Source organism: Protomyctophum parallelum (genome assembly GCF_964188405.1).
Source record: "Protomyctophum parallelum genome assembly, chromosome: 4".
Lineage (NCBI taxonomy): Eukaryota > Metazoa > Chordata > Actinopteri > Myctophiformes > Myctophidae > Protomyctophum > Protomyctophum parallelum.
Window position 1 is genome coordinate 57,444,627 of NC_139700.1, and position 24,498 is coordinate 57,469,124.

The following is a 24,498-nucleotide window of genomic DNA, read 5'->3' on the forward strand; positions in this document are numbered from 1 at the left end:
CCTACTGTCTGTTCACTGACCGGGACTTTGACGACGGAGTCCTGGGGCTGGCCTGGGTGGGAGCGCCCGCAGGTATAGACCCTACCCCCTAAACCCTACCCCCTAAACCCTAGCCCCTAAACCCTAGCCCCTACTGTCTGTTCACTGACCGGGACTTTGACGACGGAGTCCTGGGGCTGGCCTGGGTGGGAGCGCCCGCAGGTATAGACCCTACCCCCTAAACCCTACCCCCTACCCCCTAGCCCCTAAACCCTACCCCCTAGCCCCTAAACCCTACCCCCTAAACCCTACCCCCTAAACCCTACCCCCTAAACCCTACCCCCTAAACCCTACCCCCTAAACCCTACCCCCTAAACCCTACCCCCTAGCCCCTACCCCCTAGCCCCTAAACCCTACCCCCTAGCCCCTAAACCCTACCCCCTAAACCCTACCCCCTAAACCCTACCCCCTAAACCCTACCCCCTAAACCCTACCCCCTAAACCCTACCCCCTAAACCCTACCCCCTAAACCCTACCCCCTAGCCCCTAAACCCTACCCCCTAAACCCTACCCCCTAAACCCTACCCCCTAAACCCTACCCCCTAAACCCTACCCCCTAAACCCTACCCCCTAGCCCTACTGTCTGTTCACTGACCGGGACTTTGATGACGGAGTCCTGGGGCTGGCCTGGGTGGGAGCGCCCGCAGGTATAGACCCTACCCCCTAGCCCCTAAACCCTAGCCCCTAGCCCCTAGCCCCTAAACCCTAGCCCCTAGCCCCTAAACCCTACCCCCTAAACCCTACCCCCTAAACCCTAGCCCCTAGCCCCTAGCCCCTAAACCCTACCCCCTAGCCCCTAAACCCTACCCCCTACCCCCTAAACCCTACCCCCTAAACCCTACCCCCTGCAGTGCATTCTGGGATGGATTGGCCCCAAACACATGAACGCGCTGCCGTTGAACGCGCACGAACTGTATTATAACTGTACTGTGTGTGTATTATAACTGTATAGTGTGTGTATTATAACTGTATAGTGTGTGTATTATAACTGTATAGTGTGTGTATTATAACTGTACTGTGTGTGTATTATAACTGTATAGTGTGTGTATTATAACTGTACTGTGTGTGTGTTCATCCAGGCAGCTCGGGGGGGATCTGTGAGAAGTCCAAGCTGTATTCGGACGGTAAGAAGAAGTCTCTGAACACGGGCATCATCACGGTGCAGAACTACGCCTCCCACGTTCCTCCCAAAGTCTCTCACATCACCTTCGCTCACGAAGTGGGACACAACTTCGGTTCCCCGGTGAGTCCCGCGCGTGTGTGTGAGTGTGCGTGTGTGCGTGCGTGCGTGCGTGCGTGCGTGCGTGCGTGCGTGTTCAATCTCATCATGACTCAGGCTCAGAGTGTACTCCAGGAGAGTTGAAATTTCAGGAGAAAGAAAGGAGAAAGAAATTGATTGATTGATTACTTTATTGAAAAATACATTTCAAAAGGATAGTCACCAGAAAGCCGTTTGTGGAAAGGGGAAAGGGGAGCAACAGTACAATACAGACAAAAACTAAAATACCGCCAGGAGACAAAAAACAAACATAAAACAAAGACACAAAAACAGGACAAATTCGTAAAAACTGACCAACAAAACTGGAAACTACATCGTGTGTGTGTGTGTGTGTGTGTGTGCTGCTGAGTGACATTCTTGCATGCTGTATCATGATTCCAAACATGTGTCATAGGCTTGTGATTGTAACATAACTGCACCCATACTGTTTGTGTCCTTATGCATTTTCCTTTTAAAGTGTGGACCAAATAAAATCATTCAAATGTGCGTGCGTGCGTGCGTGTGTGCGTGCGTGTGTGTGTGTGTGTGTGTGTGTGTGTGTGTGTGTGTGTGTGTGTGTGTGTGTGTGTGTGTGTGTGTGTGTGTGTGTGTGTGTGTGTGTGTGTGTGTGCGTGTGCGCTCTCAGCATGACTCGGGCTCAGAGTGTACTCCAGGAGAATCTAAACTTCAGGACAAGAAGGAGAAAGGGAACTACATCATGTACGCCAGAGCGACGTCGGGAGACAAGCTGAACAACAACAAGTTCTCTCTGTGCAGCGTCAGGAACATCAGCCAGGTCCTAGACAAGAAGAGGGGGAACTGCTTCGTTGGTGAGTGTGTGTGTGTGTGTGTGTGTGCGCTGTGTCTGCCCCCTGGTGATGGCTGATCGGGTAGCCTAATCAGCAGATTGATACTTGGTATGTCTGTAAACCTCGTCCTTCCAGTCGCTTTGTAGCCAACAGTAGCGCGCGCTGGTTTGTTTTGGAAAACAGCTAAACGGATATATAGCCTACGCCCTACGGTCTTTTTCAAGGCAAAGATAAAGTAATTCAGAAGAAGAAGCTGTCGGCTGTCAGCACTCAGCAGCACCATGCAGTGCTGTCAGCACTCAGCAGCACCATGCAGTGCTGTCAGCACTCAGCAGCACCATGCAGTGCTGTCAGCACTCAGCAGCACCATGCAGTGCTGTCAGCACTCAGCAGCACCATGCAGTGCTGTCAGCACTCAGCAGCACCATGCAGTGCTGTCAGCACTCAGCAGCACCATGCAGTGCTGTCAGCACTCAGCAGCACCATGCAGTGCTGTCAGCACTCAGCAGCACCATGCAGTGCTGTCAGCACTCAGCAGCACCATGCAGTGCCCGCACGGTTCACGGTTCACAGTTTACACCACACTGCAGCAACACTGACCCGTTCAGCGGAGTGGCTGCTGTCTCTGTGCCGTCTGTGAGGAGCCATGACGCGGGAGGGGCATTAACACCGCCAGAGGGGCATTAACACCGCCAGAGGGGCATTAACACCGCCAGAGGGGCATTAACACCGCCAGAGGGGCATTAACACCGCCAGAGGGGCATTAACACCGCCAGAGGGGCATCAACACCGCCAGAGGGGCATCAACACCGCCAGAGGGGCATTAACACCGCCAGAGGGGCATTAACACCGCCAGAGGGGCATTAACACCTCCAGAGGGGCATTAATACCGCCAGAGGGGCATTAATACCGCCAGAGGGGCATTAACACCACCAGAGGGGCATTAATACCGCCAGAGGGGCATTAACACCGCCAGAGGGGCATTAACACCGCCAGAGGGGCATTAACACCGCCAGAGGGGCATTAACACCGCCAGAGGGGCATTAACACCGCCAGAGGGGCATTAACACCGCCGGGTAATCTCCACACTGACTCCAGCTATCGGCTAAACTATCCCAAAACGATGCCCGGGGAACTTTAAAGGACAACTTTAGTTTTTTTCAACCAAGTTTCATGTTTTAGGTTGTTATTAGAGAATTTAATTTGCTGCTTTCTTTCGTTTTAGGGATTTTAGCTGTTTTTGACAGGGGGGCGGGGGCATTCGAGCATGGGGCTAAATATGTATTTTTTTACAACATTTTATAGCGATTTATTTTTTAATTATTTACTATAGTCCTAATACACCCCTGGAAATTTCATCTGGCCACAAAACATCACGAGATCTACTGAATGTGACAAACTGACATTGAGCCTATGACACACAGTGTGGCTTCCCCCCAGTAGGCTACCTTCACATTCAGTAGATCCTGTGATTTATTTGTGGCCAGATGTAATTTCCTGGGGTTTATTAGGGCTATAGTAAATAATAAATAAATAAATCTCCATAATATTTTGTAAAAAAATACATATTTAGCACCATGCTCGAATGCCCCCGCCCCCTGTACAAAACAGCTAAAATCCCTAAAACGAAAGAAAGCAGCAAATGGAAAAAAAATAACACTCATCTTTTAGTTTCTCTAATAACAACCTACAACATGAACCTTGGTTGAAAAAAACTAAAGTTGTCCTTTAATTAAAAGCTAGATGCAGTGGCTATAATTGGGTCAAGGGTGTTGCTTTCGTGAGCAATGGTGTACAAGATTGGTAATACATTGGTCAAAGTAACTCATTTTTAGACCATCTGGGGGAGATAGATAGGTAAATAAATAAATAAATAAATCTGCACAGTCGTCCACCCCCCCCCCCCCCCGCCACGCAATTCTAGCCTACCCAAAGGTAAAACAAAGTCGGACAGTGTTTTATCTGCTCCCAAACTTTTTCGGGAGAAATAAACAGACATTGTTATTTCTGCAAACCGCATAAAATATAACCTCTAAAACAACATTTAGTCTACATGTTGTGAGTAGCCTGCACATGAGGAATGTGTTGGAATGTAACATTTAGAAGACAATGGCGAGCCGTCAACGTACCTGTACTGTGCTGTGCTGTGCTGTGCTGTGCTGTACTGTACTGTACTGTACTGTACTGTGCTGTGCTGTGCTGTACTGTACTGTACTGTGCTGTGCTGTGCTGTGCTGTGCTGTACTGTACTGTACTGTACTGTACTGTACTGTACTGTACTGTACTGTACTGTACTGTACTGTACTGTGCTGTGCTGTGCTGTGCTGTGCTGTGCTGTGCTGTGCTGTGCTGTGCTGTGCTGTGCTGTGCTGTGCTGTACTGGGAGAGGTGGGAAGATCATTTGACGAGTGGGGGAGAGAGTGGCCAATCAAATCGCATGAAAAACACGGTCATCTTGACCTTTCATAGTCATAGTAGTAGATGAGATGAGTTCAGACATTAACAGTATATTGTATATTTTCCAGAGAGCGGTCAGCCCATCTGTGGTAACGGTCTAGTGTTAACAGTATATTGTATATTGTATATTTTCCAGAGAGCGGTCAGCCCATCTGTGGTAACAGTCTATTATATATTGTATATTTTCCAGAGAGCGGTCAGCCCATCTGTGGTAACAGTATATTATATATTATATATTTTCCAGAGAGCGGTCAGCCCATCTGTGGTAACGGTCTAGTGTTAACAGTATATTATATATTGTATATTTTCCAGAGAGCGGTCAGCCCATCTGTGGTAACGGTCTAGTGGTAACAGTATATTGTATATTTTCCAGAGAGCGGTCAGCCCATCTGTGGTAACAGTATATTATATATTTTCCAGAGAGCGGTCAGCCCATCTGTGGTAACAGTATATTATATATTGTATATTTCCCAGAGAGTGGTCAGCCCATCTGTGGTAACAGTCTAGTGTTAACAGTATATTATATATTTTCCAGAGAGCGGTCAGCCCATCTGTGGTAACAGTATATTATATATTTTCCAGAGAGCGGTCAGCCCATCTGTGGTAACAGTCTAGTGTTAACAGTATATTATATATTGTATATTTTCCAGAGAGTGGTCAGCCCATCTGTGGTAACGGTCTAGTGTTAACAGTATATTGTATATTGTATATTTTCCAGAGAGCGGTCAGCCTATCTGTGGTAACAGTATATTATATATTGTATATTTCCCAGAGAGCGGTCAGCCCATCTGTGGTAACAGTCTAGTGTTAACAGTATATTGTATATTATATATTTTCCAGAGAGCGGTCAGCCCATCTGTGGTAACGGTCTAGTGTTAACAGTATATTATATATTTTCCAGAGAGCGGTCAGCCCATCTGTGGTAACAGTCTAGTGTTAACAGTATATTATATATTGTATATTTCCCAGAGAGCGGTCAGCCCATCTGTGGTAACAGTATATTGTATATGTTCCAGAGAGCGGTCAGCCCATCTGTGGTAACGGTCTGGTGGAACCAGGGGAGGAGTGTGACTGTGGATATTCTGACCAGTGCAGAGACCAGTGCTGCTACGATGCCAACCAGCTTGACAACAAGAAATGTAAACTGAAGCCTGGGAAAGGATGCAGGTATGAAAACACACCTGTCTCCCTCTACTGTACAATAACACCTGTCTCCCTCTACTGTACAATAACACCTGTCTCCCTCTACTGTACAATAACACCTGTCTTTAACCCTAACTCTAAAGGATGCAGCCTGGTTAATAAACCAGCCGTTGGCAAAAATAAATTGCCTGCCGGTGGATTTCGGTCTGGAGAGGCTCAATTGTACGCCCATTTCCTACACCAGAGAATGTGGGCGGCCAATCGGGACACGGTATGCAATATGTGCGGGCTTTGGTACAGTGACTTTCAATGCTTGAGACCTTTGACTGACAGTAGCTCTGACCAATTTGCGTCAAAGAGAAAATGTTTCCCTGGAAATGAAATCCAAGCTGAGCCTCCCCAGACTAATATCCCGCGGTCCGTGCGATATTAGTCTGGTTTATTAACCAGGCTATAAAGGATGCAGGTATGGAACCACTGTCAACTGTCACTATAACACCTGTCTCCTACACCTGTCTCCCTGTATTGTACAATAACACCTGTCTCCTACACCTGTCTCCCTGTATTGTACTGTAACACCTTTCTCCTAGTAGTAGTTAAAGAATGGAGTGCGTTCTTTCTAGGGATGCACAATATAATCTGTAGTATAATCTGAATCAGCATAATTATCAGCTATAAAAATACCATTTCGGTTTAGGAACGGTCTCAAAATAATGCTGATCAGTTAATCGTTTTTTACCAGCCAAGACATGATTAAAAATGTAATGTTCAATATAAATGAAAGGTACTTAATGTGATCCTTTCCCCTCACACCCGTGGAAGTGCAGGCTGTGCAGCCTCTCATTTTAGCACAAAAAAAATATGTTGAAAGCCTGTGTGGTATACTTTCACCGTGTGTGTGTGTCAGTCCGCATGAGGAGTGAAGACGAAAAGGCAGGACAAAGGTTTCTCCGGATCTTAGCGTTTATTTGGTAAAACACAAAGAGATTCAATTCGCTACAAAGCAAGCATGTCTCAAAAAGGTACACGCCAATTGTCTGTTCCAACCAGCCTAGGGGAGCCAAATGTAAGACTCGTTCGAACAGCCTTGTTCACAAGAAATACAAGGTGTTATATACTTTAGATCTGATCCCTCCTCTCCGATCCCTCCTCCCCAGTAGATGAACCAGGCACTTCCTGACTCTTTTGACCAATGAAATCTGGGCTACTCGCTTATTCATGTTTACAGAGTTACAGAGGCGGGCCTCTCTGGCAGAGACCCTGAGATTATTAACTTCTAACCTTGCACTAAAACAGATGACTACTTTAAAGATACAATGACAAATTGTAGTTAAAACCATAACCGGTCTTTAGATGAAACTGAGCACTCTAATGAACATAGTTAAATATAACAGAACTGAAATAGAAGTGAATTAAAACAGTATTCCCCAGTAACTCAGAGTAAGAACTCCACTCCTCTCTGCTATCAGGACTATGCAAACCACAGGTTCTTGTGGCAGACAATAGGATCTGGTTTCATTCACACCTCTGAGCTGCCTCAAAGGTTTTTTAGAACAATAGATGTGAGATTTTTAGTCAGGAGCCCCTGAGTGAAAGACCTTCTGTTGCATGGGATCACTTAAAACATTTTACTTGACTCAGTGAAAATAGTACCTTAGTTATTTAGTTAGTTAATGTATAGAAATTATACGACATATCCTCCCTTTTGCTTTGCTCCTTCTAACACTATGGATCAGAGCTAACGTTATTCCAACTCCCAGTAGCAGTTCAAGGACCTGTCCAGATGACATGGTTTCTAACTAAACGGTTAAGGCCAAATAAAATGTAAAATCTGTTATGGCTGTTACTGTATGTCCACGGAAGAAACACAGAGGTGTTTTCTTATGGTCATGTCACATATTTGCTGCACCAAGCCCCCCCCCCCCCCCAACCCTGTGGAATGCATTCCCCAACCTCTCAGAGACATGCAGCCACCATCCAAGCCTTCAATATTGCTTTCCCCAGCTATTTCATTTCTTTGTGTGTTTTTCCCCTAATAAAGTTGTTTTTGATTTCTCATGTCCCCCTTGTAAAGCATTTTTGGGTACTCAGAAAAGCTCAATATAAATTATGAAATTTGAGATATTAATATTACCCCTATTATTACTACAAAAACAATGTTTTATTGCTTAAACGTATGTATTCACTATTCATTGATTCACTAGTATACCAAAATCCATTTAAAAAATACTTATCAGGTTCAAATATTGATATGTGATTAAAATGTGATTAATTGAGATTAATTAATTACAAAGCCTCTGATTAATTAGATTGTTTTTTTTAATCGAGTCCCAGCCATAATATTGAGTAAAAATAAACATTACATTTTTCTACATTTAATTTGTGTCCTCATGTCAGAGACCCAGCTCTGTCCTGTGGTCCTGCACTGCCACCTAGTGGCCAATATTTTTTTTGTTTAGTTTTGTTGGACAATGAAACACAGAACTGTTTTATTTAAATAAAATGGTTACACTGGTTACAAATAAAAATGTTTTGTTTAACCCATTATGACCTGAGATCAGATTCATACGAGGTTTCCACTGGACACACACTGTGTCTGATGAACCCATTCTGACCTGAGATCAGATTCATACGAAGTTTCCGCCGGACACACACTAGTCTGATGAACCCATTCTGACCTGAGATCAGATTTCTAAAAATGTCAGTCGCTCTTCGATTTTTCAAAAATAGCAGACCTACAAGCTCGTATCGCGCCACTCGGTGGCGCGATACGAGCTTGTAGATCTGCTATTTTTCAATAGCTAAAGCATAACATGATGCTGACACCAAAATGGGTGCCCGGTCAGAATGGGTTAAATCAAATACACACGATAATAAACTAAAATAAAACTGATCAGATTAAAAAATGTAGATTTTTCTTTTGGTCCCTGGTGTTGAAATGACCTGCAGACCAGACTCACTGGTTCTGTGATCCATCTAGTGAGTTCTAAAAAGGATTGCCATCATGGACACACTTCCCAAACACTGCTCCTGCTTTCTCTTGCTTTTTAGTTTATTAGGCAAACTTAGTATTTGTATATTAGCCTTCATTGGTTGCGTTATTAGACGTTTCTGTTCTTCCTTTGATCTTCTTCGGTAGTGGGTTCTGTATTTATGATCTTCAGTAGTGGGTTCTGTGTTTATGAACGTAGCCTGTTCTGTCTGTCCTGTTATTGTCTTGTATTCATTGTTACTGACAGAGCTGTGTTACATCATTTCTCCTCTACTCTTGGCCAGTTCACACTCGTAAAAGAGACTTTAGTCTCAATGTGGTTTTTACTGGTTAAATTGAGGTTAAATGAAAAATCAAATATATCAGACATTCAGATTCCTCACATTTGAATGGATTTAAATTCCTCCTGTTTTTTCTTCCCCATGCAGTCCCAGCCAGGGTCCCTGTTGACCTCCAGAATGTTTAAATCCTCCCTGTGTTCCTCCACAGTCCCAGCCAGGGTCCCTGTTGACCTCCAGAATGTTTAACCCATTCTGGGCGGGAACCCCTTTTGGTGTTAGCATTATGTTATGCTTTAGCTATTGATGGTTAAAATGTGGCGCAAATCATTGAATATATATTTCAGAGCGAACATTTTTAACTAAAATATTTGCTTCTGGGGGGTCCCTGGAACTACATATTTTGAGATGGGGGTCCGTGGCCCAATAGAGATAATTCTGGGGGTCCTTGACATGAAAAGGGTTGAGCACAACTGACATAGAAACATGGGTTTTTCAGAAAACTGTCAGGATGTAGAAGACATTTGTAGAATCTGATCTCAGGTCAGAATGTTTAAATCCTTCCTGTGTTCCTCCACAGTCCCAGCCAGGGTCCCTGTTGACCTCCAGAATGTTTAAATCCTCCCTGTCTTCCTCCACAGTCCCAGCCAGGGTCCCTGCTGCACCCCAGAATGCACCTTCCGAGGCCGTAACGAGAAGTGCAGGGAGGAGTCAGAGTGTGCTCACCAGGGGATGTGCAACGCTGGAACGGCCCAGTGCCCGACCTCTGAACCCAAGGCCAACTTCACCGCCTGCCACGGAGAGACGCAAGTCTGCCTCAACGGGGTGAGTTAACCTCTAACCCCTAAACCCTAACCCCTAACCCTCTAACCTCTAAACCCTAACCCTGCCTCAACGGGGTGAGTTAACCTCTAACCCCTAAACCCTAACCCCTAACCCTCTAACCTCTAAACCCTAACCCTCTAACCCCTAAACCCTAAACCCTAACCCTCTAACCCCTAAACCCTAACCCTGCCATGGAGAGACGCAAGTCTGCCTCAACGGGGTGAGTTAACCTCTCATCATCATCATTTATTTAACTCACGACCATGATCACATGGTTTGGAGCACAGATTCATAAAAGTATACAATTGAAAGTATACAATACATTACAGATTACACGACATACATAGACATATCGGAAGGCTTTCCCTATTTGTACAGTGGAAGAACATTTTTCAGAAAAGCACCCAGTTTATAGATTACTTTTTGTTTTTCAGATTTTAGTAATGCAATTAATTTAAACATAGAAGGGTGGGTAAAAAAATAAAGTGGCAGGTATTTTTGCCTGAAATTCATAATGCCAGTATTCTTACATTCCAGCAAGACATGATACTCATCTCCAATTCTGTCTTCATTACATTAGGTTACAAATCCTCTGACTTCTTTCCAATCTACGGATGACCTTTGGCATTCTTGTGTTGTTTAGCCTAAGGTTGCAAATAGCCTGTCTATACTTACGGTTTTCACATAGAAGGTATTTTTCTAGTTTGAACTCTTGTTTGTATTCAACATAGATGTCACATGATGTCATACTATTGAGTTCACTTTTGCAGAAACTGGTCTTTCAACCTTTGTTCGACAGTTCGCTTCAACCATTGTTTTCTTCACCTGTGCAACCCAAGGTGACACATGGGCACCTGTGTTGAACAGGTTAAGCAGACAGTCGTACATTATTCGACTCAGTTCACTCTCTTTTCCTTCGATCAACCAGGCCCAGTACCCGATAAGTCTCTTTTCCTTCGATCAACCGGGCCCAGTACCCGATAAGTCTCTTTTCCTTCGATCAACCGGGCCCAGTACCCGATAAGTCTCTTTTTAACAGCGATACAAATAGGGTACCTCCCCAGCTCACCATACACCATATTACTACAGGTAGTTGTTTTAACTTTTAGGATATACTTGAGAAATTTAAGCTGTAATTTTTCTAGTTTTTCGAACCCCCATATTTCACATGTGTACAGCATGACTGGTGAGACCAATTTGTCGAACCCTGGTAAATCAAAAAACATTTACTAAGGAGGGAGTACATGGCACGTGAGGCCTGCTTGTGTAGTTCTTCGATAGCAATCTTAAATGATCCATTATAGTTCATAATGGAGCACCGAAGTCCTGACGTAACTCGCTCACCCCTTCCATTCCCCTGGTTCTAAAGTCCTGACGTAACTCGCTCATCCCTTCGATTCCCCTGGTTCTAAAGTCCTGACGTAACTCGCTCATCCCTTCGATTCCCCTGGTTCGCGGAAGTAATTTCTCTATGGAGAATAACATGGGGTGATCTTAATATCGTCTACTATAAGCGTTGTGGTCCAAAAATAAACAAGCTGTCTCGGCGTTATTGTCAGGGAGGTGTCTCTGTATCGTTTGCAACAGTCAGTCACTCATATATGATACAGTCTGCTTCTAGCGAAAATCTAACTAATTCAGCAGCGGTAACATTAGCGTTTTCTCTCAGTCAGTTGATTCTTCATATCCATATGAGTGAAGCAGCCGGGATGACATGTTTATTTTTCAAACACAGTTCTTATATGAAGCAATCTAAAAATCCTCCTTTGGCGATTTCAATGCAACTAAAAAAATACATGAACCTGGGGACTGACGCCCTCTACTGAAAGTGACGTCAGACTTCGGTGCTCTATAACTCCAAGGTATTATTACTATGGACAAGCTCTAGGTTGACTCCATTACAGACAAACTTTAATTTGCTGATATCAGCTTTTCTACATCCAAAGACTGTGACCTTTGTTTTATCACTATTGATTTTCAATTTCCATTTTTCACAAAAAACCACACATCAGGTCTATAAAGGAACAGAATAATCTCTTATTTTTAAAGCAAAATAATTCAACAATGTGCTTCAGGAGTAAAATATGGTCACTGGTGGAGTAATTCTTTCTAAAGCCTGAAAACCCACCTTTTCAGACTCCTTCATGGCCCATAGCACTTACCCTAACCCCTTAGATAGCATTTCTGTTGCCTTAGATAGCATTTGACACAGACTTATAGCATGTTATGTAGACAGCACTATAATTGTATTGTATATAGTCATAGCACGCCATAGTACATATGTATAGCATAGTAGTGAATATGTATAGTTTATTATGTATAGTGTATGTATAGTTTCATCATATAGATATTCCACTGTTACCTTCTTAGCTTACGCATGTCTCATGATAAATGCTTTTATGTGATGTATTCCCATGCTTTTGTTCTTGCTTAAATGTAAGTCGCTCTGGATTAAGAGCGTCTGCTAAATGACTAAATTGTAAATTGTAAATTGTAAAGCCTGCCTGGGTTTCCCTCAGGATAGAATTGTCTTCACAGAAGTTTAGCAGCCTTGCATTTAGTACATTTGTGAACAATTTACCCATGCAACTCAGAAGCGTGATCCCTCTATAATTATCACAGTCGGCAGTATTGCCTTTCTTGAAAATTGGTATGATCATGCCAAGTGTCCAATCTTCAGGAAGATACCAGAGTCAAGGATCTTGTTAAACAGGCCTGTATATAGTGGCATAAAAATGCTTGCTGTACATTTGATATACTCATTTAAGATTTGATCAATACCTGCTGCCTTGCCTGATTTAAATTTTGAGATAACCTCGTTGATTTCCTGATCTGTGAATCTAGCATTTAGAGCACTGTCGTCATGGTTGACTGTTTCAAAATCAACCTCTGGTTCATTTGCACATCCCAGTCAGAAAGACTCTTGAAGTGTTCATAGAGCTCCTCTGGTGGGATTGGGCATTGCTCCTTATTTCTGCCGGGGCCAGAAAAGCTTTGGTTTTTTTTAGGCTTTACACTCAGCAGCTCCTTATTAACCCATTCTGACCTGAGATCAGATTCATACGAGGTTTCCACTGGACACACACTGGTCTGATGAACCCATTCTGACCTGAGATCAGATTCTAAAAATGTCAGTCGTTCTTCGATTATTCAAAAATAGCAGACCTACAAGCTTCGATTATTCAAAAATAGCAGATCTACAAGCTCATATCGCGCCACCGAGTGGCGCGATACGAGCTTGTAGGTCTGCTATTTTTGAATAGCAGACCTGTGACATTTTTAGAATCTGATCTCAGGTCAGAATGGGTTCATCAGACCAGTGTGTGTCCGGCGGAAACCTCGTATGAATCTGATCTCAAGTCAGAATGGGTTAAGTAGTGGATCCCATTTACCTATTTGTTGATTTTCGTTATTTACCCGCTCCGTAGGCCTGTTGATGGACTCTTTCCATGGTTACGTCCAAGGACACTTCCACCATACAATGCTTATCAGAAAACATGTTTACCTCCAAGGACACTTCCACCATACAATGCTTATCAGAAAACATGTTTACCTCCAAGGACACTTCCACCATACAATGCTTATCAGAAAACATGTTTACCTCCAAGGACACTTCCACCATACAATGCTTATCAGAAAACAGTGGGTCAAAATCATGTACACAGAAGCCTCTGGCAGAGGTACACAGAAGCCTCTGGCAGAGGTACACAGAAGCCTCTGGCAGAGGTACACAGAAGCCTCTGGCTTCTGTGTACCTCTGGCTTCTGTGTACCTCTAACTACCTGTAATATACAGTAATATATATAATATAACGATACAGAGACACCTCCCTGACAATAACTCAGAGACAGCTTGTTTATTTTTGGACCACAATGCTTATGAAACGATTTTAAGGTGTGTGTGTGTGTGTGTGTGTGTGTGTGTGTGTGTGTGTGTGTGTGTGTGTGTGTGTGTGTGTGTGTGTTGCAGGGCTGTTCTGGCTCCATATGTGAGAAGTACGGTCTGGACGTGTGCACGTGTCAGAGCCAGGACGGAAAAGACGAGACGGAACTCTGTCACGTCTGCTGTATGGACAAGAGTGAGTTATACGCCTATATGTTACTCTATAGAAATATGTTACTGTTAGAGTGAGTTATACCTACAGTAGGTTAGCCCCTTAGATAGCACTTTATGTAGACTTAGATAGTATTTTAGACAGACTTATAGCTTGTTACGTAGACAGCACTAGAATTGCATTTTATGTAGTCATAGCACTTTATAGTACACATGTATTATTGTATAATATATAATATAGTATGTAGGGATGGGTATCGTTAGGATTTTTTCGAGACCGGTACCGATTCCGGTTCTGCTTATCGATTCCGGTTCTTAACGGTTCCCTATTTCGGTTCCAAAATGGTATAAAATAACTTAAATAAGAGGTCAAATGTTTATTTAACAAAAAAGCTCAATGTCAATTTGAGTATATATATAATGTACAATGAATAGTGTAACATCCTCTCCTTTATTGAGCCATTTGTGGATAATATAGTGATTATTTTAAATATAATATATCTATTCTGTATTTACCCAGGGCAATAGTGTTGTAGGCTACTTCTCTTACTACTAACTACTGACAATGACAAATAAAAGCATGTCTGAGATCTGAGAGCAACACACACACACGCCACCTCTCTTCGACAGTTCGACTGCAAGCTCTAAAGTTAATTAGAGTTTAGTTTAATTAATTTAGAGTCTAAACTAATTGAGCCTCTGGATTCTGGACCCTACGCCGTGATCACACACACGCATCCGAGGTGGGTTGATGTTGATTCAATGCTGTGCAGCGCACATGCATGATCATGCAGTGAGGCAACTCAGGCAGCAGGGCACAAGACTCCTGTCCCCTCTCTTAAAAGTTTCCTCCCATAAACCTCACTTGAAAATTACGTTTAAGAAACTTTAATAATGATGTTGCAGAGAAATAGCCCCGCCTCTGCAAGCCACAAGCCCACAATGCGTCGCTGATGCAACGCGGTGTAGGCTTGTAGATCAGCTCTGTTCCCTGCGCTTCTATTAAAAGGGTAGAAAATAAATAAATAGCGTGTGACCGCGTGTCTGTCGGAACCGATAGAGAGAACCGAAATTTAATTATTGTAATGGGTACCCGGTACCCAGGCACGTTCGGTTCGGTACATACTTGGTCCCGAGTTTCGGGACCCACCCCTAATAGTATGTATAGTTGACATAGATACTCCACTGTTACGTTCTTAGCTTATACACGATTCATGATAACTACTTTTTATATTATGTGATGTGTAATATGTATGTAATATGTATTAAATGTAAGTCGCTCTGGATTAGCGTCTGCTAAATGCCTAAATTGTAAATTATGGGTCATGGACATGGTGTTGTCTTGGTGGGGTACAGTAGGTTATGGGTCATGGGGTCATGGACAGACATGACACAGCGCATGCGTCGTCAAAATTAATTCTGCGCTGTCAATCAAGCGCCGGGAAGCGCTTCTGCGTACCAACAGCCGGGGCCGCCCCCAGAATGATTATTATGGCCAGATTACTAGTACATTCTGTGGCGAGAGCATTTCCCACCGACTGCCACTCAAAGTAGCTACTACTGGCCAATCACAGCACGTCTTGCACAAGTGCACTGGCCATTGTGGCCAATCACAGCGTGTCCATGCTGGTCACTGCTGGGAGGAGGTTGACGGGACTACTGAGAAAACCTCACACAGATGGTTCGGCTTCTCCGTTTCAGATGTGGAGCCAACTAAAAAGTAAAAAGTTGTAAAAGGGCATGCTTTGGATGCTTTGCACTCTTCCCATTGGCCGCTGTGCTTGTGTTTGTTGTCCGGGTGCTGGTGTGCGATGCCGTCTCTCACAGCCAGCGACCTTTTACCGTACTCTAAGCTTTTTACGGGTACAGGTTTTAGTTCCTTTTACCATACTCTAAGCTTTTTACGGGTACAGGTTTTAGTTCCTTTTACCGTACTCTAAGCTTTTTACGGGTACAGGTTTTAGTTCCGACATAGTGGAGTGGGAGGAGTTCAAAGCATTGCTGCTGCCCAACATGAAGCTTATCAACATGACAACACCGTGTCTCGACATACTGTCCCTTATTATCGTAAAGTCGGGTTAGTGTACACTGTTTGTTTTGCACCGAGGTGCCATGTGTGTCTGACTGTCTGACTCTGTGTCTTCTGTACGTCGCCTCGGCTAAAAACAAAAGGGAAGCCTGACGTATGCTTCGCCGTACGACGTGTCGTATGTTAAACAAATAGCTGATCTGCAAGCTCACAACGTGTCTCCTCCGCAACACGTTGTGAGCTAGTAGATCGGCTATTTAAATAGAAAATATTAAATAAAGTATCTAAATATTGCTTTGATGCTCATATTATCCTTAGGAAGTATTAAGGAGTTTGTATTAGAATATGCATATAGGGCTGGACGACACATGGACCTATAGCTGCAATTTGCAACTCTGGATTTTTTTAAATAATGGGATGAATCTAGAGTTGCAATACTCTCCATTGACTCCCCAGTCCCCACTTATCCAATAAATATCGTTTTGCTATAAGTTATTCATCCCTCTTTTATCCATCCGGCGAGACGGGTCGCCGCATTTTAGGAGCACCAAGTAACTCCTCCAGGTGCTCCTCTGAGTACTAGACCAAAAACGTTGTGTTCAGCATCTGGTCATGGTATTATCTTATTGTCTCCTTACAGTGAATCCTAACACCTGCTCCATTAGGGTTAGGGTTACAGTAGGTTATGGGTCATTGTATTATCTTATTATAGTGAATCCTGACACCAGTACGGGCTCAGAGCGTCTGGTCTGGTTAGGGTTAGGTTTAGGTGTGCAGTGGGTTAGAGGTACAGTATCATAATGTATTGTGTTAGGGTTAGGTGTGCAGTAGGTTAGAGGTACAGTATCATAATGTATTGTGTTAGGGTTAGGTGTACAGTATGTTAGAGGTACAGTATCATAATGTATTGTTTAGGGTTAGGTGTACAGTATGTTAGAGGTACAGTATCATAATGTATTGTGTATTCGTTACAGTGAATCCTAACACCTGCTCCTCGACGGGCTCAGAGAAGCTGGTCAGGTTCTTCGGTAAGAAGGTGACCACGCTGCCGGCCGGCTCGCCATGCAACGACTTCAAAGGTTAGTACCGTTCTACTGAGTGAGTTATACAGCTATATGTTACTCTATATAAATATGTTACCGTTCTACTGAGTGAGTTATACAGCTATATGTTACTCTATATAAATATGTTACCGTTCTACTGAGTGAGTTATACAGCTATATGTTACTCTATAGAAATATTAAGGCTGTCACAAATAACGCGTTAACGGCGTTAATTAATTAAGTTAATCAGTTGCGTTAAAATATTTAACGCAATTAACGCATGTTAGTGTTCCCCCTAACATGCGCCCGTGTGCGTGGACAGTTTGAAAATGCGGGTCCTACGTGCATTAAGCCATGATTAACGTTGGTCCGGCTGGTTTCATTTTGTCCTACGCGATTACGTGAATCAGCATGGCTGTCCTGCAGTAGGCTACTGATTACGTGAATCACCATGGCTATCCTGCAGTAGGCTACTGATTACGTGAATCAGCATGGCTATCCTGCAGTAGGCTACTGATTACGTGAATCAGCATGGCTATCCTGCAGTAGGCTATCACCAAAACAAACACATGGTACTTTTGCGTCGCACATGGAAAGAAACTGAAAACGTCCTTGGATATATTAAAGACAGTTCCCCTGTGCTGCTGTGCACCGCGGAGATAATGCACCGCTCCAGGTACGAACCAAAACACTGACTGAAGCTGATCATCCACGACTAACTATCTCCAGACTAGTCCTGCAGTCAGACTAACTATCTCCAGACTAGTCCTGCAGTCAGACTAACTATCTCCAGACTAGTCCTGCAGTCAGACTAACTATCTCCAGACTAGTCCTGCAGTCAGACTAACTATCTCCAGACTAGTCCTGCAGTCAGACTAACTATCTCCAGACTAGTCCTGCAGTCAGACTAACTATCTCCAGACTAGTCCTGCAGTCAGACTAACTATCTCCAGACTAGTCCTGCAGTCAGACTAACTATCTCCAGACTAGTCCTGCAGTCAGACTAACTATCTCCAGACTAGTCCTGCAGTCAGACTGACTATCTCCAGACTAGTCCTGCAGTCCCGCAATGAAGGAGAGACAAGCTCGCCTCTCACTACAGTCCACTACAATGCCATTCTAGCCTTAAAACCTACATTTATATGTTATTCAACAATTACTTTAGCGCAAAATATAGGCTTCTCTAAACCAAGCACTGTTTCAAAAATGCTCATGTGATATTATTGTATTTTGTGAATTAACTATAGTCAGTTTAACCCATTGATTCTCAGCTATTTTAATTTCAAGGACCCCCAAATTAAATTGATATAAAGTAGCCTAGGCCATTTCATTATGATTTTCATCTCTGGAGTGGGACCCCAGTCTCCATCCATCCATCCATCCATCGTCAACCGCTTATCCGTAGTCACGTTGCGGGGGCAACAACTCCACCGGAGTGTTCCAGACTTGTCTCCAGAGCAACATTAGTGACTTCCTCCTGGGGGACCCCAGTCTACATGGCCAAAAGCCAGTGTTCATTTAACTCAAAGTGTAGGCTAGGCCTACAAATGCTCACGTCACATCATGGCTATACTAAATGCATTAGAAAACATTCAAAAACTAATGTATATCCGCTTTCTGTCACTTATATTTCCATTTCCACAACAATAAACAGGAAAACATGCCATATTTTGGACATAGTTCGAATGGTGATTAATCATGATTAAATTAATTTTGAAGCTGTGATCTTTATTTTGTGTTTGTGCGTGTGTTTTTTTTAAATCATTTGACAGCCCTAATAAATATGTTACCATCTGTTCATCAAGGGTATAATCTATATGTTTACTGTATAATAATTATATTTATATTTATAATGCCCAGGGTACTGCGATGTGTTCATGAAGTGTATAATCTATATGTGAACTGTATAATAATAATAATTATAATAATGTTTATAATTCCCAGGGTACTGCGATGTGTTCATGAAGTGTATAATCTATATGTGAACTGTATAATAATAATAATTATAATAATGTTTATAATTCCCAGGGTACTGCGATGTGTTCATGAAGTGTATAATCTATATGTGAACTGTATAATAATAATAATTATAATAATGTTTATAATTCCCAGGGTACTGCGATGTGTTCATGAAGTGTATAATCTATATGTGAACTGTATAATAATAATAATTATAATAATGTTTATAATTCCCAGGGTACTGCGATGTGTTCATGAAGTGTATAATCTATATGTGAACTGTATAATAATAATAATAATAATAATAATGTTTATAATTCCCAGGGTACTGCGATGTGTTCATGAAGTGTCGTCTGGTGGATGCAGACGGACCTCTGGCCAGGCTGAAGAAAGCGATCTTCAACCCCGAACTCTACGAGAACATCGCTGAGTGGATCGTGGTACGTAATAACAATAATAATAATAATAATATTAACTCTACGAGAACATCGCTGAGTGGATCGTGGTACGTAATAACAATAATAATAATAATAATATTAACTCTACGAGAACATCGCTGAGTGGATCGTGGTACGTAATAATAATAATAATAATAATAATAATAACTCTACGAGAACATCGCTGAGTGGATCCTGGTACGTAATAATAATAATAATAATAATAATAATAACTCTACGAGAACATCGCTGAGTGGATCCTGGTACGTAATAATAATAATAATAACTCTACGAGAACATCGCTGAGTGGATCGTGGTACGTAGTTTAGTAATAATAATATTAACTCTAGGAGAACATCGCTGAGTGGATCCTGGTACGTAGTTTAGTAATAATAATAATGGGCTAGAACATGGGCAACTGGCGGCCCGGGGGCCACATGCGGCCCCCACCTTCACTTGATGTGGCCCTCAGGTTGATATCAGAATACTGAAACATGACCCGCTTGAATTACTTAAGTCTGAAATAGTAGCTGAATGAGTAGTAATAAAATGTTATTTTCTTATGTCCAATGTATTTTTATTTAGTTCATAAAGCTTTAACTATAATTAATGGCCTGTGAAAGGCATTTGAAATTAAATAAAATTTGGACTTTTCAGGATTCAACTTAAAAAAAGAGCAAAAAAACTAAATCAGGATTTCAATTCAAATAATAGCAAAAAATAGCTGATCTACAAGCTCAAAACGCGGCGCACCGCGGCACGTTTTGAGCTTGTAGATCAGCTATTTTTGCCACGACAGTAACGTAATATACAATGGCCCTCTGGAGTGAGTGTGGAAATATATTGGCCCTCTCCATCGACAAAGTTGCCCACCCATGAGGCACCACGCTGCGTGAACTGGTAGAGCTTACAGCGATGCTTGAACTGGTAGAGCAGCTGGTTTTAACAGGCGAGTCTCTCCCAATGTCAATTGACTGAGCGTTATAAAGTATAGGCTACTCTCACTTATAATTTTATTTGACTATTAATTGATTCAGCATGAAGACTAAAGCCTTCTGAATAAATATACGCATGCCTTGATCACTGGAACACCCCCCACCGAGCTGAGGTGGAAATGAGCAGGTTTTATGACCTGTCAAAGGATGAATTCCACACGTAACGGTCTGTACGCTCACCATATGAGCGTAACGGTATGAGCGTAACGTAACGGTCTGTACGCTCACCATATGAGCGTAACGGTATGAGCGTAACGATATGAGCGTAACGTAACGGTCTGTACGCTCACGATATGAGCGTAACGGTATGAGCGTAACGTAACGGTCTGTACGCTCATGATATGAGCGTAACGGTATGAGCGTAACGTAACGGTCTGTACGCTCATGATATGAGCGTAACGGTATGAGCGTAACGATATGAGCGTAACGTAACGGTCTGTACGCTCACGATATGAGCGTAACGGTATGAGCGTAACGATATGAGCGTAACGTAACGGTCTGTACGCTCACCATATGAGCGTAACGGTATGAGCGTAACGATATGAGCGTAACGTAACGGTCTGTACGCTCACCATATGAGCGTAACGGTATGAGCGTAACGGTATGAGCGTAACGTAACGGTCTGTACGCTCATGATATGAGCGTAACGGTATGAGCGTAACGATATGAGCGTAACGTAACGGTCTGTACGCTCACGATATGAGCGTAACGGTATGAGCGTAACGGTATGAGTGTAACGGTATGAGCGTAACGGTATGAGCGTAACGATATGAGCGTAACGTAACGGTCTGTACGCTCACCATATGAGCGTAACGATATGAGCGTAACGTAACGGTCTGTACGCTCACCATATGAGCGTAACGGTATGAGCGTAACGATATGAGCGTAACGTAACGGTCTGTACGCTCACCATATGAGCGTAACGGTATGAGCGTAACGATATGAGCGTAACGTAACGGTCTGTACGCTCACCATATGAGCGTAACGATATGAGCGTAACGATATGAGCGTAACGATATGAGCGTAACGATATGAGCGTAACGTAACGGTCTGTACGCTCACCATATGAGCGTAACGATATGAGCGTAACGATATGAGCGTAACGATATGAGCGTAACGATATGAGCGTAACGATATGAGCGTAACGTAACGGTCTGTACGCTCACCATATGAGCGTAACGATATGAGCGTAACGATATGAGCGTAAACGTAACGGTCTGTACGCTCACCATATGAGCGTAAACGGCGTTGTGAATCTGTCCCAATAACTAGAAGTCTTAAAGTCTAGAAAGATGAATCCTGTGGAATTTGCGAGTTTGGATCAATTGCATGACCTTTGCAGTAAAAGTAAAACATGTCATGAAGGGGACATCTTTCTTACACATATGTATATGTACTGTATGTATAGGTATAATAAACTGTACTAACTGTATATGTAATGTATGTATAGGTATAATAAACTGTACTACATCGTCTAAAGATGACAATACAACTATGCCATGCTGTATAGGGTTATAAAAACAACATTAACAGCTTTAGATTTGGGGTTGAATATTAGGACAGTAACGGGGGCTCTCCTGGTGGGCGGTGTTGAGTTATTAGTGCAGCCGCGCCCGGCAGCCGGCGAAAACTAGAGTTCTCAACAGGCCTGAAAATTAAGATCTTGCCCCCCATTCCAAAGCACAGGGTTTCTCCTGTATTATAAGGACAGTAACAGGGTTTCTCCTGTATTATAAGGACAGTGACGGGGTTTCTCCTGTATTATAAGGACAGTAACAGGGTTTCTCCTGTATTATAAGGACAGTGACAGGGTTTCTCCTGTATTATAAGGACAGTGACGGGGTTTCTCCTGTATTATAAGGACAGTAACAGGGTTTCTCCTGTATTATAAGGACAGTAACAGGGTTTCTCCTGTATTATAAGGACAGTAACAGGGTTTCTCCTGTATTATAACGACAGTGACAGGGTTTCTCCTGGTGTTATAAGGACAGTAACAGGGTTTCTCCTGTATTATAAGGACAGTAACGGGGTTTCTCCTGTATTATAAGGACAGTGACGGGGTTTCTCCTGTATTATAAGGACAGTAACAGGGTTTCTCCTGTATTATAACGACAGTGACAGGGTTTCTCCTGGTGTTATAAGGACAGTAACAGGGTTTCTCCCGGTATTATAAGGACAGTAACAGGGTTTCTCTTCCCTCTAGGCTCACTGGTGGGCGGTGCTGCTGATGGGCATCGCTCTCATCATGCTGATGGCCGGTTTCATCAAGATCTGCAGTGTCCACACGCCCAGCAGCAACCCCAAACTACCCCCTCCTAAACCTCTGCCAGGTAACTACCCCAAACTACCCCCTCCTAAACCTCTGCCAGGTAACTACCCCAAACTACCCCCTCCTAAACCTCTGCCAGGTAACTACCCCAAACTACCCCCTCCTGAACCTCTGCCAGGTAACTACCCCAAACTCACCTCGCTCACTGAATAGACTCATTGGACAGATGACAGACCCAGGCTGTAGTTCTGTAAGGTACACTTCTACCATCAGAGGACACTGAATAGACTCATTGGACAGATGACAGACCCGGGCCGTAGTTCTGTAAGGTACACTTCTACCATCAGAGGACACTGAATAGACTCATTGGACAGAATGACAGACCCAGGCCGTAGTTCTGTAAGGTACACTTCTACCATCAGAGGACACTGGTATAAGAGCCTCGCCTAGAGTAGTAACCTGTGGGGCTGGGTGAATGTACTGTATGTTTATTTATTTTAAATGTATTTGTCTTCTCGTATATGTGTCTTACCTTGTGGGCCACGAGCCTGTAATAAAGTTTATATATTTAACCCATTCTGAACGGGAACCCATTTTGGTGTTAGCATCATGTTAGCATCATGCTTTAGCTATTGAAAAATCACACACGTGTGAACTGAGTGGTGCAATTCCCCCCCCCCCCCCCTCTCTCTCTCTCTCTCTATCTCTCTCTCTCATTAGAGTCACTACCTCTCTCACTCTCTCTCATTAGAGTCACTACCCCTCTCACTGTTTCTGGCGCCCCCTACTGCTATTTTTAAGTCACATACTCATGCTCACACAGACACACAAACAAGTACGAGACAGACACACACACAGACACACAAACACGTACGAGGACATTGCAAGCTGGTTGTAGGAGTGGTTGCACCACTCAAAAATAGCAGATCTACAAGCTCATAGCGCGCCACCGAGTGGCGCGCTATGAGCTTGTAGGTCTGCTATTTTTGAAAAATCGGAGAACGACTGACATTTTTAGAATCTGATCTCAGGTCAGAATGGGTTATAATCAGACCAGTGTGTGTCCAGTGGAAACCTCGTATGAATCTGATCTCAGGTCAGAATGGGATAATGGTTGTAATAATGACCTCTGACCTCTCCCTCCACTCAGGCACCCTGAAGCGTCGACGCGCGCAGCAGCAGCGAGCTAACGCTAACGCTAACGCCCAGGCGGTCCAGCCCCCCCACCACGGGGGAGGGGCCCGGGAGGCGGGGCCTCACCACGGGGGGGCTGGGGGGGGCCGCGGACAGAACCAGAGGCCCAGCGGAGGAGCGGCCAGAGCCAGCCAGCCTCAGAGACACCGGAACCAACCCAACCCCCGGGAGAACTATCAGATGGGCCAGATGAGGCGCTGACCCTTCACCTACACACACACACACACACACACACACACTCCCCCCGCAATGCCTTGGCCCCTCCTTGTGCCTACAGTGGGAACACACACATGCATGCTCACACACACACACACACATACACACAAATGCGTGCGCGCACAAACGTGTGCACACACACGCACACATGCGCACACACACACAAACACACACACACACACACAAACGCACACGCACACACACACACACGCACTCCATCCAAAGACAAAAAGCCCAACAACAAGTCGGACATCTTCATCCATATTCCAGCTCTACTCTGATTGGCTCCAAACGTGGGTGTTTTTTTATATCTTTTTTTCTCCCCCTTTCTGAAGGAGTCCCCCTATCCCCCCCCCCCCCCCCCCCCCCCCCTACAGATGGAACCAAACGGAACCATTGAAATGAACCCTAAAGGCCTATTCATAGTCTGGATTTTCGGTGGTGAGGTGACCACCGCTCCGGTGGTGAGGTGACCACCGCTCCGGTGGTGAGGTGACCACCG

General features: G+C 43.7%; 1 protein-coding gene across 2 annotated transcripts in view; it reads left to right on the forward strand.

Moving 5' to 3' along the window:
- LOC310857439 (disintegrin and metalloproteinase domain-containing protein 10-like) overlaps window positions 1-24,330 on the forward strand; it is a 52,215-nt gene extending 27,885 nt beyond the window's left edge. For both annotated transcript variants that reach the window (XM_083763119.1, XM_083763120.1), the window contains exons 9-17: window positions 1,119-1,282; window positions 1,944-2,127; window positions 5,580-5,730; window positions 9,618-9,801; window positions 13,771-13,879; window positions 16,858-16,962; window positions 19,210-19,325; window positions 22,521-22,647; window positions 23,737-24,330. In XM_083763119.1, coding sequence (XP_083619245.1) covers window positions 1,119-1,282; window positions 1,944-2,127; window positions 5,580-5,730; window positions 9,618-9,801; window positions 13,771-13,879; window positions 16,858-16,962; window positions 19,210-19,325; window positions 22,521-22,647; window positions 23,737-23,981 — 1,385 coding nt within the window. In that variant the 3' untranslated portion in view covers window positions 23,982-24,330. The remainder of the gene's footprint in view (window positions 1-1,118; window positions 1,283-1,943; window positions 2,128-5,579; window positions 5,731-9,617; window positions 9,802-13,770; window positions 13,880-16,857; window positions 16,963-19,209; window positions 19,326-22,520; window positions 22,648-23,736) is intronic.
- The last annotated feature ends 168 nt before the right edge of the window (window positions 24,331-24,498 follow it).